The 17,564-nt window shown below is 49.0% G+C and overlaps 1 protein-coding gene across 1 annotated transcript in view; it reads right to left on the reverse strand.

Moving 5' to 3' along the window:
• SerT (Serotonin transporter) overlaps positions 1-17,564 on the reverse strand; it is a 429,862-nt gene that overhangs the window by 342,826 nt on the left and 69,472 nt on the right. The window contains exon 5 of the mRNA XM_077655629.1: positions 9,501-9,714. Within this exon, the coding sequence (XP_077511755.1) occupies positions 9,501-9,714 (214 nt within the window). The remainder of the gene's footprint in view (positions 1-9,500; positions 9,715-17,564) is intronic.

Here is a 17,564-nt window from a genome sequence, read left to right on the forward strand (position 1 = left end):
TAGCATGGTCACACCTAAAATCGGAACTGGGACCCAGGGGTCGCGGTGCCAGGACACAAGCGCCCTAACCCCTTTAGTGTGTGTAGGGGGACTTCCTATCAAGGAGGCGCAGACCATAAGGATCTTGGGACTGTATCTATAAGCTAACAGGAAAACAAAAGCACTGGGAAAGCTGAAGCATTAGTTAATAGGTCAATTAGGTTAATTAGAAGAATCGCCAACCTACAGGCGGGGGTAAAAGAAAGAGACCTCTGCAGGATAGTGCAGGCATTTGTCCTGAGCAGTATGGTGTATGCACTGCCATACCTCAAAGTATATGCCGCGGAGAAAGGCAAAGCCGAGGCGATAATTAAGCAAGCATACAAGGCAGCCTCGCGTCTGCCGAATTTCACGTCGACAGAGAGACTCCTAAGACTGGGAATACATAACACATTGGAGGGGCTCAAGGAACACCTCATGTAATGAACCTCATGTAAAGAAGAACCTCGACCGGAAGAACTAGTACAAATTCCTTCTTTTGAGCATTGGGAGGCTGTTCTGGTCAGCTTGGACCCGGGCATTCAAGCCTTGGCCACCGAGTGGGCCGATAAGGTCACCTCTAGGGATGGGCTGAAGGCCATCTAGCGCGGATCGTCTGCTTCTGCATTTCAACGAAAAAAATCGTTTTCCAACCCAATTATAAAAATCATACCCTGAATACCTTAAATCTTTCTAATTGCCTTCTTTTTGCGAACTTTTTTCTACATTTTATATTTATGAATAGTGATTTGGCTAGAAATTATATAATTTATATACAAATTTCAGTCCACCTGTACCAATATGCTTTCTCATTTTGTTTGGTTCTGCCTTTCTACATTTTTGGTTATTTTTGTTTCCGTTTTGTCCTGCAATCCAAAAATTATGTACTTGGACTATGGCTGCGCCCGGACGACAGCCTAGAAGCTCTCCAGTGAGCTTGGTGTACCCGTACCGATATATGAATATTTTATGAATACGGTTCATGATTCTTATTATTATTTGAAAAAAGAACAACTTAAATAATTTCTGAAAGAAAGAAATTTCTACATTAAAGGCACACTCACGCACAGACAAAAATGTCTCGTTCAGTGTTCCGCTCACACGTTGATTTTCCTTTTCTAAAACACCGTTGCATGCAGATATTCGATCGTGGAACAAACTCACCGAATCAATTGTTATAATGACGAATCCCGACAAATTTCGTGCGATGGTCACTGACTTTTTAATTGTTTAGGGATTTAGGGCTTGTACGTTTTGGTGTCCTGAATCATCTCCGCCCAGGGATGACCTTGAATCTTCCTGCTTGTGTATTTTGCGCCAGATTTCTTGATATTTGCGTGCTAAAAAGTGTCACGTTTTTTGATGTTTCTGAGCCGCCATCTCTGTTTGTTATGGTCCCCATTAGGTAATTCTCTTTGGGCATTTATGGCTACGATAAATGACGATGATCACCACAAGCGTTTCTTTCAAGTGCGCTGACATCGCACTGCACACGGCAGTTTTTATTACGATAGCACTACAAACCCCATGCTTGCGAAATCTGTTCGTCCGTCTGTCTGAAGCCTAGGTTGCCAAGTGGGAAAGTATAGAGGAAAATGCCCCTCCCCAGAGAAAGAGAGCGAAAAGTGGGAAACAAAAACAAAAACAGGGTGGGAGGCGACGGGTAGCGGCTGGAAGAGAGTGAAGAGGGCGTACGGCGTGTCACACTAACTGATGGATTGGATAGGGAGAGCGGAGCGGGTATGCTACGCACCACACTGTGATTGACATGGCTTGATCATGTCACCCGCTCGCACGGTCTGAGCCCGTCAGCTGCAGCGGCAACTCCGTCTAGGGGGAGCACTAATGCTAACGCATACGCTGCCCAACAATCGCCTTGAGCCTCTGTAGTATTTTATTGCACCTTCATTGAAATGCGGCCGCCTAGGCCGAGATTCGATCCCTAGATCTCGTGATTAAGGGCAGGAAACCACAGCCACTGAGCGACAGCGACGGGCTTGTGCCTTAGGACGTGAGAACAAGTCTTGGATGCACCTGGCGCATTCGCATGGACACAAAGCGGAAAAGACGCCCGTGTGCTGCGCGATGTCTGTGCACGTTTGTGAACCCGGAAGAGCGAAATGATTCATGATGATTTCGCTATGGCGTCTCGCATATCCCACGTGCACTTCCCCACACCGTACCGTACCATACCATACCATTATATACCATACAACACCATACCATACCTAACCATACCGTACCATACCATGCCATGCCATGCCATGCCATGCCATACCATACCATACCATACCATACCATACCATACCATACCATAACATAACATAACGTAACAGAGCATAGCATAGCATAACATAACATCACATACCATACTTTCTACCTTGAACCATACCATAGTTCTACCTTGAACGATTAATAACTGGACGCCCCACTCCACTTGTAGCCAACACAGTGATGTGCGCGTTTTAATTCCTCCAACATGAACTAATCATGCGCACAACCTGGCCACTTTCTTATTGTGTAAATAGTCTGTATATATTACTTCTCTCCCTATCTTCTCTTCCTGTCCCCTCACCTCTTTCACTTCATTTATCCATTCTGCCTGCTATCCTTTATTTCCGCTGCCCCAGCTCAGGTGCTTCAGTATCGATGGCAGATGCCGGGGCTAGCAAAAATCTTTTCCTTCCTTTTTGCTATGATTTTAATAAAAACCACTATCACCATACTATACCATACCATTCATTTGGGCACGGAGGTATTGCGGGGATGCGGTTAGTTTTAAATTGGTTTTTGGGTTTTGAGGAAAGGAAATGGCGCAGTATCTGTTTCACATACCGGCGGACACCTCAAATACGCCGTAAAGAAAGGGATAAAGGAGGGATCGAAGATGAAAGGAAGAAAGATTTCCCGTGGTGCAGGGCTCCGGAATAATTTCGAACACCTGGGGATCCTTAAAAGGGCGCTCGACTACTGATCCGGACTTCCCGGGTTCGAACCCGACCGCGGTGGCTGCGTTTTTATGGAGGAAAAACGCTAAGGCGCCCGTGTGCTGTGCGATGTCAGTGCACGTTAAAGATCCCCAGGTGGTCGACATTATTCCGGAGCCCTCCACTACGGCACCTCTTCTTCCTTTCTTCTTTCACTCCCTCCTTTATCCCTTCCCTTACGGCGCGGTTCAGGTGTCCAACGATATATGAGACAGATACTGCGCCATTTCCTTTCCCCCAAAACCAATTATTATTATTATTATTAACACGGCGAATAAGCTACGGAGGGGAGTAGAAAAGCTTTCGCTTTAGAAACGAACTTTCGTTTTGACGCCAGAGCGTTAAGGGCCTCGCGTCGCAGAAAAGTACGTGTCGTCGGCGTCGGCCATGAGCGAAAAATTCCTTCTTCTCCTCCTCCTCGCAATGTACGCTACTGCCCCAACAGATGGCGCGCGACGGCAGCGCCTCCCGCTCGTCTCGTTCGGATGCAGTGGGGCTGTGCGGGCACGCAGGAATCAAGCGGTGAGCGGCGAACAATGCAGCGCAAATCCAAAGCGCGTTCACTACGAAGCTTGTCGCTGCTGCAGCGTATGCGCTCGCACCTGCGCTCACGAATGGGTGCGATGCTGCTCGAGTATGAGCAATTGACACAAGGCCCCCCCCCCCCCCCCTACGGGTCCTGCGCGCCCTGGCGTGCTGCCTCGGAGGTACAGCGAGAGATCGTCGGCATTGCGGGGAAGCGGAGCACACCCCTCTGTGCTGTGCAGCAGCTGGCAAGAGCCGTCATACACGAGAAGCTGCAGGACCATCTCCTCGTGTACACCGAAGGCTCAGTGGCCCGCGACAGCTGCTCCCTTGCTGTGGCGGGTATACCATCCCTGCCCTGCGACTGCACAGCCAGCAACACGCAACCTTCCTAGGCTCTTCCACCACGGCGGAGTTGATGGGGATCCGGCTCGGCCTGGACCTGCTGCTCACCCTCGGCCCTCTGCCGCCCAGGAGTGCTCTGCTGTGCGACTCCAGCGCCGCCTTCAGCCGCCAGCAATCTAACGGCCGCGGTACTCCACTAGTGCGGGAAATTCGCTCGCGCAGAGAGGATGTGCCGTGCGTGCACAGTGGGTGCCAGGTCACTGCGGCATCGCCGGCAACGAAGAAGCTGACGACCTCGCGACCGCTGCACACCAACTACCTGCCAGCGACCTGCCCCTTGCGCTGGAGGACGTGCGTGCGGCCATCCACGACCATCTCCGAAAGCAGCACCCCGACCCACGCATCGCAGGAGGTGAGCGCATCGACAGTATCACCAGCTGTCGCGGACTTACACGGTCACAACGTGCAATGATCCTCCGCGGGCGCATTGGCTGCGTGCGGCCCGGGGAACGACGGGTGCGTCACAGAATCGCGACGAGCTATGTGTGTGACGGATGCGGTGCAGTGGAAACACTAGAACACCTGCTCCTTCACTGTGCCGCGTTCGCCGATGCTCATTGCGATATGCTCGCGGCCTATAGGGCGCAGGGCATACTACCAGACTCCATCAAGACGCTATTGTGGCCGCAGGGCAGTGCGCGCACTCGTGAGCGAACATTGGTGAGCCTCTGTGCATTCCTCGAACACACGGGCTTGACGTGCCGTCTGTTCTCCGTCAGGTAGTTACACGCAGTGATCGAACGCACCGCGAGTTCTACCTTGAACGATTAATAACTGGACGCCCCACTCCAGTTGCAACCAACACAGTGCTGTGCGCGTGTGTGATTTAATTCCTCTAAAATGAACTAATCACGCGCACAACCTGGCCACATTTCTTATTGTGTAAATAGTTTGTACATATTACTTCTCCCCTTATCCTCTATTCCTGTCCCCTCACCTCTTTCATTTCATTTCTCCATTGTGCCTGCTATCCTTTATTTCCGCTGCCCCAACTCAGGTGCTTCAGTATCGATGGCCGATGCCGGGGCTAGCAAAAATTTTTTCCTTCCTTTTTACTATTATTTTAATAAACAACCACTACCACCTACGAAGCTTGTGGCTTGCTGTCCGTTTGTTCGGCGCAGAAGGTATGCTGGCGTTCGTGGCATCGGGTTTGTCGAGAACGATGTACCGATGAACTAATAATAATAATAATTGGTTTTGGGGGAAAGGAAACAAACTACGACTGCAACTTCACTCCCGCGTGCTTCGGCAAGGCGCCTGACAGCGCTTCTATGTGGTCTGACACTCCGCGCGTCCGTTTAACCGTATGTAGCAGAGCGATTTGTCTAACGGGCAAGGCATCGCGCCGAACGTGCGATGGCGTTCCTTGGACTCCCTGGCAGTGCTGCAATACGCTGTCGCGTTCCACTCTTAAAGGCGAAGCTTAAGCGGCCTCCAATTTTTTTTTTCCAGTTGCTCTCACCAACCGCTGGGTGCGCTAGAAGCGACTGGGGTGTTGGGTCTATGGGAGTGTTCTCATTCATTCTTTCTCCATGATGTAAGCATGAAATGTCAGGGCATTGTAGGCAGGGATGGACAGCCTTCTGTTGTGGCGTTTAACTCGCAACGCGATCGCTTTCCACCCCTCCTACCTCCTCTTACCTCTGTCTTCATCAGGCTCCATTGCTCGGCTTAAGCAGCTGTGGTGGCTTTGAAATGCCGAGCGATGCAGAAGCGTACGCGGCCACAACGCCACGCAGGCCTGGAAAGAATATAGGAGACAGCGCGTTCGAGTGCTCCCCAGCGTGAACACATCCGCCTGCGAAAGCTGACGCCGCAGCATTGACAGACTTGATATCAAATGCCCGAACGCGCTTCAGTCTCGACAGCGCGAGTCGGGCGGTCTTCGACGTGCATGTGTGGAGGGATAAATAGATGGAAACAGCTTATTAGACAAAAAAAACTTCCAGTATGGTCCCCTACTGGTCCAGGAGTCCACGGGCTTGTGCTTCACATAAAGTCCGATCAACCAGCCATTTCTGGTCGGCGGGCTGAGCGGTCCGTAAAGCAGCCTCCCAGGAAGAATGAGTGGAATTGGGGAGGGGGGGTGTCCCCTGTGGTGAAGGACATTCCCAAAGGTAGCTGAAAAGTGTGCATCTGGGCGCGCCACATGTGTTACAATCAGGGGGAAGCTGGGGTGCAAGCACGAGAGACGGTGGGGCGCAATAAAGCACCCCGTCTGTCATCGTCGTCATGTGGCGCTGGATAAGGGCGACAAGGCACTGTGGGGTGGTGGCGATGTCGTGCGCCTGAATTTGTAGAATGTAATTATTTGATGATATTTAGAAAGGACCGATAGGGCCTCTTAGGCGGGGCTCGGTTCCGGATCATCCGGCGTCCGGGAGGAGAGCGTGTGTGTTTGTCTGGGGCCACCGTGGCGCCATTCTTGGGAAATGCACGGGACCCGTTGCGCCGCGGAGTGTCACCCACAGCCGGCCTCTCTCAAAAGCCCGTAACAGCCAACGGATGAAGTCTATGGTATCCGCCTTTTGTTATTAGAAATGACAAAGGTAATTTGGACGTATTTTACGTGCACAGCTTCAGTGATATCTCAAAGAACATTGAGAAAAAATTGGAGACTGAATTTTTCAACTTGCTTGTGCAGCATTTGTATGCTTGTCCTGTACGAGGCATTAGAGAGCGGAGAAGTTGATTGTTGATTTCTTCACGATAAGTTCCCGTTCTAACTTGTAGATATCGGTGCTCAATTATGCACTGCATAAACAAAACCTAACAGTATTTCAGTCTTGAAATAATATTGTTGGTCTGAACCGGTCCTTTCTATGATGATCCGAATAGAAATGTACAACCCAGGGAGACCTTATTGTTCAACCACGAAGCAGAACAACAAAGCAAAGTCATCGGTCTCGCTCTGACCGCCGCCGAGTCCCAAGAGATTCTGGCCGACGGTTAGGGGAATGAATGGGGATTTAGGCTATAGCCTGCTCCCCCGTCATTTTTAACGTCTGCAAATTAAAGATATCTCTCTCTCTCTCTCGCACCGTATAATGCGTAAATCATACTTTTATGATGATTATTTCGAACGAAATGCGGGCAGCATTCGCCAAATATAATAGCAGCCATGATATGTGGTGCATTCATACTGCGTAATTTACAGAACGAAGACGCGTCCATGCGCTCGGCTTAATAATCTGCCAGCACTACCATATTGCAAGAACGCAGGGTACTGCGGTGCATTATGCACTTGCGATTCCGTTCCTGGTCATTTCGACCGACTGTGGGATGCTCTTGCTTTTCCATTGTGAAATTGATCGCGTTTTCGCTGATCACCCGTGGTGGCAGCGGAAGCTTGAGCAAAGATGGAATCGGCATCATCATCAGCCGGACTAACCCCAGTGCAAGACAAAGGCGCCTCCCGTAGATCTCGAATTAACCCTGTCCTTTTCCAGCTGTTATAGACACCTTCCTGTATTTTTAGTCGTTATAGACACCTTCCAATCGTTATAGACACCTTCCAGTATTTTCACATGTCTCTTCTACACCGTGATTCCGCAATGCCTGCATTACTGCTAAGGCTGCCACTGAATCAAAGGTTTTCTCTTGATCCATGAACGCTATATATAGGGGTTCGTTATCCTTAGCGACCCTCGGTTACTTTGCCTTCGCATTATATGCCCTGCCCACGCCCACTTTCAGCTAGGATGTCAATGCCCCGAACTTTTTCCGTGATCCACTCTGCCCTCTTCCTCTTTTTACGTTGCACCTAAAAATCTGCAAGGCAGATGGCCTTCTCTATTTATTATTCATTGCCTATGTTCAACCGAGCTCTGGATTTAGCACGGATATGCTTAACTTTTTCCGAACTCTGGCAATAAAAAAAAAAACGTCGTCCGGAAATAACCACGCGAAATACCAGCAAACCACACACGACGTCACCTGTTGGTTATTAGCTACTGCTTGGAATCAGTTAAGATGGTAATGCTGTATAATGTAAGAGCATGTTATCGCAAGTTACTTAAAAATTTCTCGTCAAACTGGAAAGATTGTCTGTCCATCTGCATGGCCTTAGGAAAGGCACCTGCAAGTTGTGAAAATTCGTCTAAAAAACTATTTGCATTTTTAGAATGCTTGAATTGTCTGGCGCTTTGGATGTTTAGCATTTGGAGTTTTGTAAGCCTTTCAACAACATTCCACATCGTGAACTGTTGCATGAATTTAAGTGCCTCGAGCTTCGCTTGAATGTAATTAGATCGATTTCAGTCTAGGATAACAATTTGAAGAAAAAACTGAACCGCCAGATTATTCTTCGACCATGAAGGACGGCTGGAAGGTAGGAAGGCTAATTTATTTGAAGCATGACGACACACTACAGGCTTCATGACTACGCACGGTTAGTCTGGAGAAGCCCGTCCCCTCTGGTGAAGTTCGCTTGTTGGGACCTTTAAGTTAACAGTGGAAGTGTGAGACGGATCTTTGCTATTTCCAAAGCATATATATGATTTAAAAATGCAATTGCTGACGATCTGAAAACAGCTAGTGCACAAATTACCATGACTCTTTCTTTCCAGCGGCTCTTGCGGCAATCGATGACCGGCTGAATGCTGCGGCGTGGAAGTGAGCGAGTAAAATATGTTTCGTGCTGGCCTCACGCAAAAAAGGCTCAGCCAGCCTCTTCAAACTGTGTAAGTACTGTGTAAGTTTTCAGTTTGACAAATCGGAGCATCGGTGTAATCCTTACAAATTATCTATAGTGCTCAGTAGATATCCCAAATATTTCCGCTTCTACAGCTCTTTACAAGCTAGGCTACCTTCAAATATTGCTTAAAAATGCTACTCCTGTGAGTACAAAGCTGCGAGCATATATTACATATGCAAAGTTAAACTTTGAGTATGCGAAATTAATGTGTGGCCATTACACAGAGGCGCTTTAAAGCTTCAACATAGTGAAAAAAAATTATTGTTCACCTTTGTGCACTATAAAGAAATTCTCCCTTTCTTGATTCTGAAGTGAAATAAGCATGTATATTTCAAACAGCCAAAAAAGTAATTCGACTAGTTCCACCTTTTCAAATATTTTGAGGGATTGATTCTACAAACTGTCGCTGATTTTGCTAACCTATTAGATATTACAGTGGAACAAACAAAAATACGCTCTGTTCTTTAGATGCAATTTTCGCGTTAACAAACTCCTATCAGTACAAGGTTGTCCCGATAGCAGTGAATAGGACGAATAGCCTCCAAGTGTTTCACGGGCTATCGACTTCTGAAAGGAACTGAAATGTGTTTTAGTTGACCGAATGTGCTCTTAGTTGAATTTCAGTCTCCATTTTTGCCGTTTTTTTGTCTCCGCACTTAATTTTGATTTTCTGAGTTTCTCCCGCTAGAATCAAGGAACTGATTTAGAGTACGGTCATACCACATTTTTAAAATTTCGTTAATTTTGCAACTTTACGCTGAAGTGCTTAGATCAGAGGCTCAAACTCCTAAAAAGCAGACGCGGAGCATGTAGTCACAGTTGAGATTAGCATGCGCATAGTAAGGATGTTTAAAACAACTGCTCACTCGAAGTACTCCTGGGCAGGGCTGGTGGCGAGGCCCGTTGCATTGGCGCGCTCAGCTAGAGTTCGGCACGTCTTTGTGTTCCAGGGGTTGTCGCAGCGAGTCCACGGCAGCTCGGAGGCCAGCGAAGCCACCAGGTAGTAGAGTGCCCATGCGATGACCGTGTTGTAGTACATGGCCATGTACAGGTCCAGAATGCAAATGGCGTAGCCAATACCTGCAACCAAGCCGCTCCGTGTCAGCTCTTCACTGAGCACCGCTCTCCGCCTGACTGCAATTGCGCGATAAACTCGCGGCATAAAAGTGGTTGATATCATCGACGGATGGGCATTTCGGGGAGAAATACCAGCAGAAATTGAAGGTGGGAAACTATTCTTTACATCTGCTCTGATTTCTTATTTATAGAAAATGCAACCTCACATTTTGGGTACATAGCCGGGTGGGAGAAGAACAAAATAAAAGGCAATACAATATGACCGTCAAACGCCACTGAAGCGAGAGAGCAGACACTTCTCACACCATTCTCTAGCGGCAAAATGTGCGACGCATCGTTAGGCATTTCAAAAGCTGCGCTGTAGCCTTTATAGCATGCTAAGAGGCAGCGAAGAGCCGAAAGAACCTGTGGCAAATTTTTTGGTAGTTAGCTCCAGCTACCGTCGCAAAATTATTATCGGACAGCGACGGGCCATCGCTTGCAGATGAAAGGCGCCTAACTAAAATCATATATAAAGTAGCATCCACTGAACTCCTTATGCCTTTGCACCGACCCAGCGGCCGCGAAGCCCGCTGGTTTCTCTGTTGTTGATAGGTTCTTGAGCAATCAAGCACTATGACATGCGTCCAGCTGTGAAACGTGACCATTGCGAGGTGTAGGTAAGGTAAGGTAAGGTAAGGTAAGGTAAGGTAAGGTAGGGTAAGGTAGGGTAAGGTAGGGTAAGGTAGGGTAGGGTAAGGTAGGGTAGGGGAAGGTAGGGTAAGGTAAGGTAAGGTAAGGTAAGGTAAGGTAGGGTAGGGTAGGGTAGGGTAGGGTAGGGTAGGGTAGGGTAGGTAGGTAGGTAGGTAGGTAGGCAGGCAGGCAGGCAGGCAGGCAGGCAGGCAGGCAGGCAGGCAGGCAGGCTAGGCAGGCAGGGCAGGCAGGCAGGCAAGGTAGGTAGGTAAGGTAAGGTAAGGTAAGGTAAGGTAAGGTAAGGTAAGGTAGGTAGGTAGGTAGGTAGGTAGGTAGGTAGGTAGGTAGGTAGGTAGGTAGGTAGGTAGGTAGGAAAGACAGGGATGGTAACCCGAAAGGGGTTCCGGTTGGCTACCCTGCACTGGGGAAGAGGTAGGTAGGTAGGTAGGTAGGTAGGTAGGTAGGTAGGTAGGTAGGTAGGTAGGTAGGTAGGTAGGTAGGTAGGTAGGTAGGTAGGTAGGTAGGTAGGTAGGTAGGTAGGTAGGTAGGTAGGTAGGAAAGACAGGGATGGTAACCCGAAAGGGGTTCCGGTTGGCTACCCTGCACTGGGGAAGAGGGATTAGGAGGTTAAAAGGAGGAAGAGAGAAGGGGAAAAAGGCATAACACACACACACACACGCACAACGCTGTCACAATTTGTCACTCAATCCAGTCGCTCTCAAGTAGGCAAAGAGTGCCTTGTATGCCTTGAGGGCAGTCGACCGCTGTGGCCACGGACCGAGGATCTTTTGCTCTGTTAATGGGCGAGGATCGAGGCGGTCCAGGGCACAACGCAGTGTATGTCTTGCACTCGCAAATGCAGGGCACTCAGACAGAAGATGAGCGATTGTCTCCTCACAACCGCAGCTTTCACAGGCAGGACTGTCGGCCATCCCCATCCGGAAAGCATAGTGGTTGGTAAAAGCAACGCCGATCCATAAACGGCATAACAATGTTGCGTCGCGACGTGCTAAGTTACGTGGAAGATGAAGGCGCAGTGCAGGGTCCAGTGTCTTGAGGCGGAGGTTGCAAAACTCTCCCGTGTTCCAAGCTAAAAGTGTGAACTCCAGCGCCAAAGGGCGAAGCCCACACGCTGCGTCAGGTCTTGAGATTGGGATCCTCACTGGAAGTCCGTCGTTGTGAGCCGAACGCGCGGCTGCATCGGCCTGGTGATTACCGTTAATACCGCAGTGTTGTGGCAGCCATTGAAAAATGTCATAACCTTTCGAAACGGTGCCGTGGTACAGTAGACGGATCTCAGCAACAAGTTGTTCCTGCGACCCGCGGCGTAGCGCAGCTTGCAGGGCTTGACGGGCTGCTTTAGAGTCGGCGAAAACCATCCAGTCATGTGGAGGTTCCTGACTGATGAACTCTACCGCAGCCCGTAAGGCTGCGAGTTCCGCACCAGTTGAAGATGTTGGATAGGTTGGATAGGTCGTCTCCACTTTCATGAAGATCGATCTGGCCGGTATCACCACCGACCCCGCAGAACTGGTCGAGTGAACTGATCCATCTGTGCAAACGTAAACATGTATGCGGTGACTGTGGTAAGAATGCAGGTGATTCAATGTCAGTTCTTTGAGAGCGGGTAGTGATACACCAGCTTTCTTCATAATTCCAGGAATATAGAGGTGAACCCGAGGTTCATGAAGACTCCATAAGGCTGAGCACGGTCTCGACGCAGGGGTGAACTCCGGTGGAAGATATGCGCGATGAGCTTCAATGACTTTGGCGAATGCAGTACGCGGCCTAATTATTGGGAGTGTTGAGAGGTGATGACAGGGAACCCGTGTGAGGTGCCGAATATGTGTTCTCATGGTGTCAACAGCAATGTATGTAGTAACAGGATGTTCCCGGGCAACAAGAACAGTTGCTGCTGTTGATGCACATTTAGGCAGTCCAAGGCAAATACGGAGAGCTTGCGCTTGCACACTTTGAAGAGGCTTGATATTTGTCTTTCTAATGGAACTGAATATCAGAGGACTGTACCGCATGTAGCCCAGAAATAGGGAACGGTACAGTTGCAGCATAGAGCGCACTGATGCGCCCCAGGACTTTCCCCCGAGGAAGGAGAGGACGTGGACAATCGCAATTAGTCTCTTTCTCATGTCGTAGACATGTGGACTCCACGAGAGGTTCCTGTCGATGACAACACCAAGGAGTATGTGGCTTCTCTCATAGGGAATGGCTTCACCATTAATGCGAATGATGTAGCGTGACATTATTTTGCGTGTGAACGCCACAAGTGAACACTTTTTGGTCGAAATGTTCAGGCCCTGCAAGCGAAGATAAGATGTCAATATCGATGCCGCCTTTTGAAGTCTTGCACGAACTTGAGGACGGGTCACCCCTGATGCCCAAATACAGATGTCGTCTCCATATACCGAGATCTGAGCAGATTGTGGCAATACGTCGACCAGGCCGATAAGAGCAAGGTTGAAGAGAACTGGGCTCAGCACTCCATCCTGAGGGACTCCGCGCGAATTTCGGTGTAAGGACTTTGGTCCGTCCGCAGTCAGGACAAAAAACGACCTCTCTGATAAATAGCTGCGTATCCAGCTGAACGTGGGGCCTCCGATCTCAGCAGCTTCCATTGCGTCCAAAATGGCCTGAAGCGTTACGTTGTCGTACGCGCCCTTGATATCCAAAAACAATGCCACGGTCAATCTTTTCAAACTTTTGCTGTGGTGCACCGACGTTACAAGGTCAACCACGTTGTCGATAGAAGAGCGCTGTTCATTACTGGCGAATGTAAACAGGAGATTTCCATCATGCCCGCCGTGCAAACATTATGGCGACGAAATGTAACAGCACCCATGTAGCTGGATGCGTGCAGAACAACCACAGGTGGCTGAAATATTGCAAAATTGTTTACTGCGAGCAGCCATATATAGACCAAATTTACCTTTTTACATGTGCAGGCGCACAAAGACTTAACGATAATGACGGAAAGCGTGGCGTGGACTACAACGCCACGAAACGATAGTATTCGGGTGCGAGATAATGCTCTTGGTATGTTTACGGCTGCTGACGATAGCTGGCGCACAGCTCACATAAGATTAAAAGTGTAGACAGACGTATTTAAAGAAAATGGCGAATTTTAACAACTTTCACACGGTTAAACAAACATAAGTGGGAAAAAAGCTGAGCGTGGTGGCAACTGCTATCACCCCATTTCAGAGGGGAAGCTCCTAACTTCCGTAAATCGATCCATCCATTCATTCGTCCATCCATCCATCCATCCATCCATCCATCCATCCATCCATCCATCCATCCATCCATCCATCCATCCATCCATCCATCCATCCATCCATCCATCCGTCCGTCCGTCCGCCCATCCATCCATCCGTCCGTCCGTCCGTCCGTCCGTACGTCCATCCATCCATCCATCCATCCATCCATCCATCCATCCATCCATCCATCCATCCATCCATCCATCCATCCATCCATCTATCCATCCATCCATCCATCCATCCATCCATCCATCCATCCATCCATCCATCCATCCATCCATCCATCCATCCGTCCGTCCTTCCGTCCATCCGTCCGTCCGTCCATCCATCCATCGGTTCGTTCATCCGTCCATCCGTGCGTCCGTCCATCCATCCATCCATCCATCCATCCATCCATCCATCCATCCATCCATCCATCCATCCATCCATCCATCCATCCATCCATCTTTTCGCCTGTGCCCAATCGTCGCGTATACAGCATGCTCGTTATGGGGACACTTATCCTGTTTTGGAGCGAAGCTGCGCTTCTCTCATGCAGAGCTCGAGGTCAAATCTGTTCCTGAAATTTCCTCGAACGGGAGGCGCACTACCGCCACAGCTGTGCACTTAGCAGTCACGCCCACCGCTGCGCCGGCCGTTGCTCCAACTGGCTGCTCTCACCAGTTGTGTCACGTGGTTCGCACAGTGACTCGCTCTTGCTAGGTAAAAGGGAGCGTTCACCGCCTAGATAACGCGAGAAGCATAGCGGGGAAGGGCTGCTGCTCCTGGCCCTAGGGGGCTGGGAACTCAGAGGGCCTGCGCCGCTTGGCGAGGGAGGGGGGGGGGGGGGGGGGTGTTCTCTTGCAACCGGGTGTATCTGTTCTGCATGCCGTCGTCGCCCTTGCCGCTTCGCCGGCTAGACGATCGCTGTTGCGATGTGCGCCTCCTTTCTCTGCCCTTCTCTCGTTCTCCTCGCTCTCCTATAGTCTAACTTCTCCGTCCACATGGGACAGCTGGCTCAACATATAGCCAATTTGAAGACCGGTGCAACAACAGGGTGTATACGTAGCGCCTAGCACTTTCGTCGTGGATACCGTGGATGTTATGGCTATGTGTATGCCCTACTACGAGCAGAGACTGCCCTATACTACTCTTCGGAGACGAACAAAATAGAGCCTGGTTTTCCTGTTGAGATGGGAGATGACTGATTTGTCTCTCGCCTCCGACCTTGCGGTGCTAACCACCAAGTGCAACACTGCCTTTGATTTCGTGTTCTACAAGTTCCCGCCTACATGTGACCTGGAAATTTCCCTGATTGAAAATGTAGCAAACTACTTCACGGTCTTAAGACTGTATTTACCTTACTTTGCAGAAAGAACCAATGCTTGTCAAGTGTTAACTGTAAGGAATAACTGGGTGTTGCAGTAAAGGTGAGCACAGACCTAACTGTGTTTAATCGAGCATTCGCTCTGTGAAACCTGGCCCAGCAGAGTTGAGCCACAGCAATTTTTGGTCACGGATGCGGCCTCGCACGCCCCTGCAGCCCGTGTTGCAGTTTTCTTATCGTGGGAACCCGAAAATGCGCGCTAAACTGCCTCAGCTCGCGCGAATTTCGAGTTTGGTCCGAAGGCTGCTGTCTAATAAATTAAATGCTATGAGCAGTGTGACCGGCTGGGTGAACTTGTAAACGATACGCATTGCTCATTACATTTATTTTGTCAGCACGGCAGCCTTCAAATCAAAATCGCAAGGCACGTGAGCTGAGGCAGTTCAGCGCGCAATTTCGAGTTCCCATGATAAGAAAACTGCAACGCGTTGCCCGGGAGTGCGAGGTGGCATCGGCGAGCGAAACGCAGAGAAACGTCCCCGTAACGAGTGCGCTATCGACGCGGCTATCGGGCACAGGTGGAAAGCAGTCAAAGCGAGCAGCGGACCAGCTATCTTCAGCCGCCGTAACGTACCGAGAGCATTATCTCGCACCAGATGACTATATATTCGTGGCGTTGGCGGCACTCGAAGCCACGTTTTCCGTCATCCATGTCAAGTCTGTGGGCGCCTGTGCTAGGGATTAGAGCATAGACAAAGTGTTTTGAGAAACCGCATTTATTTTCTACTGAGCGCATGCTTTAAATGAACACTGGGCAGGACTCTAATTTTTTCTCAATAAAAATCTTAAAAGATAATTTATTCTTTTTGTTGTCTATGAGTAACTGGCTGGCAGCACAAGACGCGTATATGAATGAGGTCATCATCATCATCAGCCCGACTACACCCACTGCAGAGCAAAGGCCTCTCCATATCTTTCCAATTAACCCTGTTCTTTGCCAGCTGCGCCCACCCTTTGCCTGCAAACTTTCTAGTCTTATCCGCTCACCAAACCTTCTGCCAGCCCCTGCTACGCTTGCCTCCTCTTGAAATCCACTCCGTTACCCTTAAGGACCAGCGGTTATCTTGCCTTCGCAGTAGATGCCCTGCCCAAGGCCATTAGATTCCTCTTGATTTCGACTAGGATGTCACTAACTCGTGTTTGTTCCCTCACCCACTCTGCCCGCTTCTGGTCTTTTAACGATACACCTATAATTTTTCTTTCCATGGCTCTCTGTGTTGTCCTTAACCTAAGCTGAACCCTTTTCGTTAGCCTCCACGTTTCTGCCCCGTAGGTGGGTACCCGCAAGATACAGCTGTTGTACACATTTCTCTTGAGATATATGGGAAACCCCTATTCATGATCTGAGAGAACCTGCCATATGCGCTCCACTCCATTCTTATCCTAGTTATTTCCCTCTCATGATCCGGATCAGCGGTCACTATCTGCCCTATGTATGGGTATTCTTTATTTATTTATTTGTTGCTCAAAGGTCCACGAGGGAAATTACATGAGGAGTGGGCTGAGAAGACAATTAGCATGAATACAGATGATGTTCGAGGGCGGTTTTGAACCTGCTGTAGGCGATGATGGTTGCCACTTCGGATGGAAGGTCATTCCAGTCTCGGGCTGTTTTCAGAAAAAAAATACTGGTGATATGTTTCGGTGCGGGCTTTCAGAGGGTAGACGGCGTTATGGCGACAATTACGGGAAATACGATGAGCGCGTGTGATAGGAGTAACTTCGTGATTAAAGGTATGAAAAAATTTGTGATATAAGGAAAGACAGGCGATCTTGCGACGTCAGGCCCATGTGGGGAGATAAAGCTGAAACTTTAGTGCGGAATCGCTAGTGCGGTATGAAAAATTTGAACAAACGAGTCTTGCAGCGCGATTCTGGACTGATTCGAGCGTGTCAATCAGGTTAGCACAGTTAGGAGCATAGGCGGCGCATGAAAACTATAATTTCGACCGTACAAATATTAAGTAAGTAAGCAATTTTATGGAACGCGGTGCTAAGGCAAGGTTACGAAGCAGGTAACCTAAAACTTGATTAGCTGAATTTGTTACATGGTGAACGTGTTGCGATCAGGTTAGATTTTTACTTAAATGAATACCGAGATATTTATAAGAATCTACTGCATTAATGGGAAGGTTGTTAATTCTATAAATTGCATCCTGGTGGCTGCGCCGTCGGTGGAATGAAAGAAGGGAAGTTTTAGCAGAATTTAATGACATTAGCTAGGTTTTACACCACTCTTGTACGCGTAGCAGGTCTTCTTGGAGGATGGTAATATCGGACTTGTTGACTATTGGGCGATAGATGACACAATCGTCAGCAAATTGCCGTATGTTAGAAGTGATGTTAGAGGGCAAATCATTTATATAAAAAAGAAATAGAAGGGGGCCTAAGACAGATCCTTGCGGAACGCCAGACAAAACAGGACAAAGTGATGACGAATGAGAATTACCGTGAAGGAATTGATGACGAATGAGAATTAGCGTAAACGAATTGATAACGGTCCATTAAGAATACGCGGATCCAATCCAGAACCAAAGGATGTA

This window comes from Amblyomma americanum, chromosome 2, assembly GCF_052857255.1.
Source record: "Amblyomma americanum isolate KBUSLIRL-KWMA chromosome 2, ASM5285725v1, whole genome shotgun sequence".
Taxonomy (NCBI): Eukaryota; Metazoa; Arthropoda; class Arachnida; order Ixodida; family Ixodidae; genus Amblyomma; species Amblyomma americanum.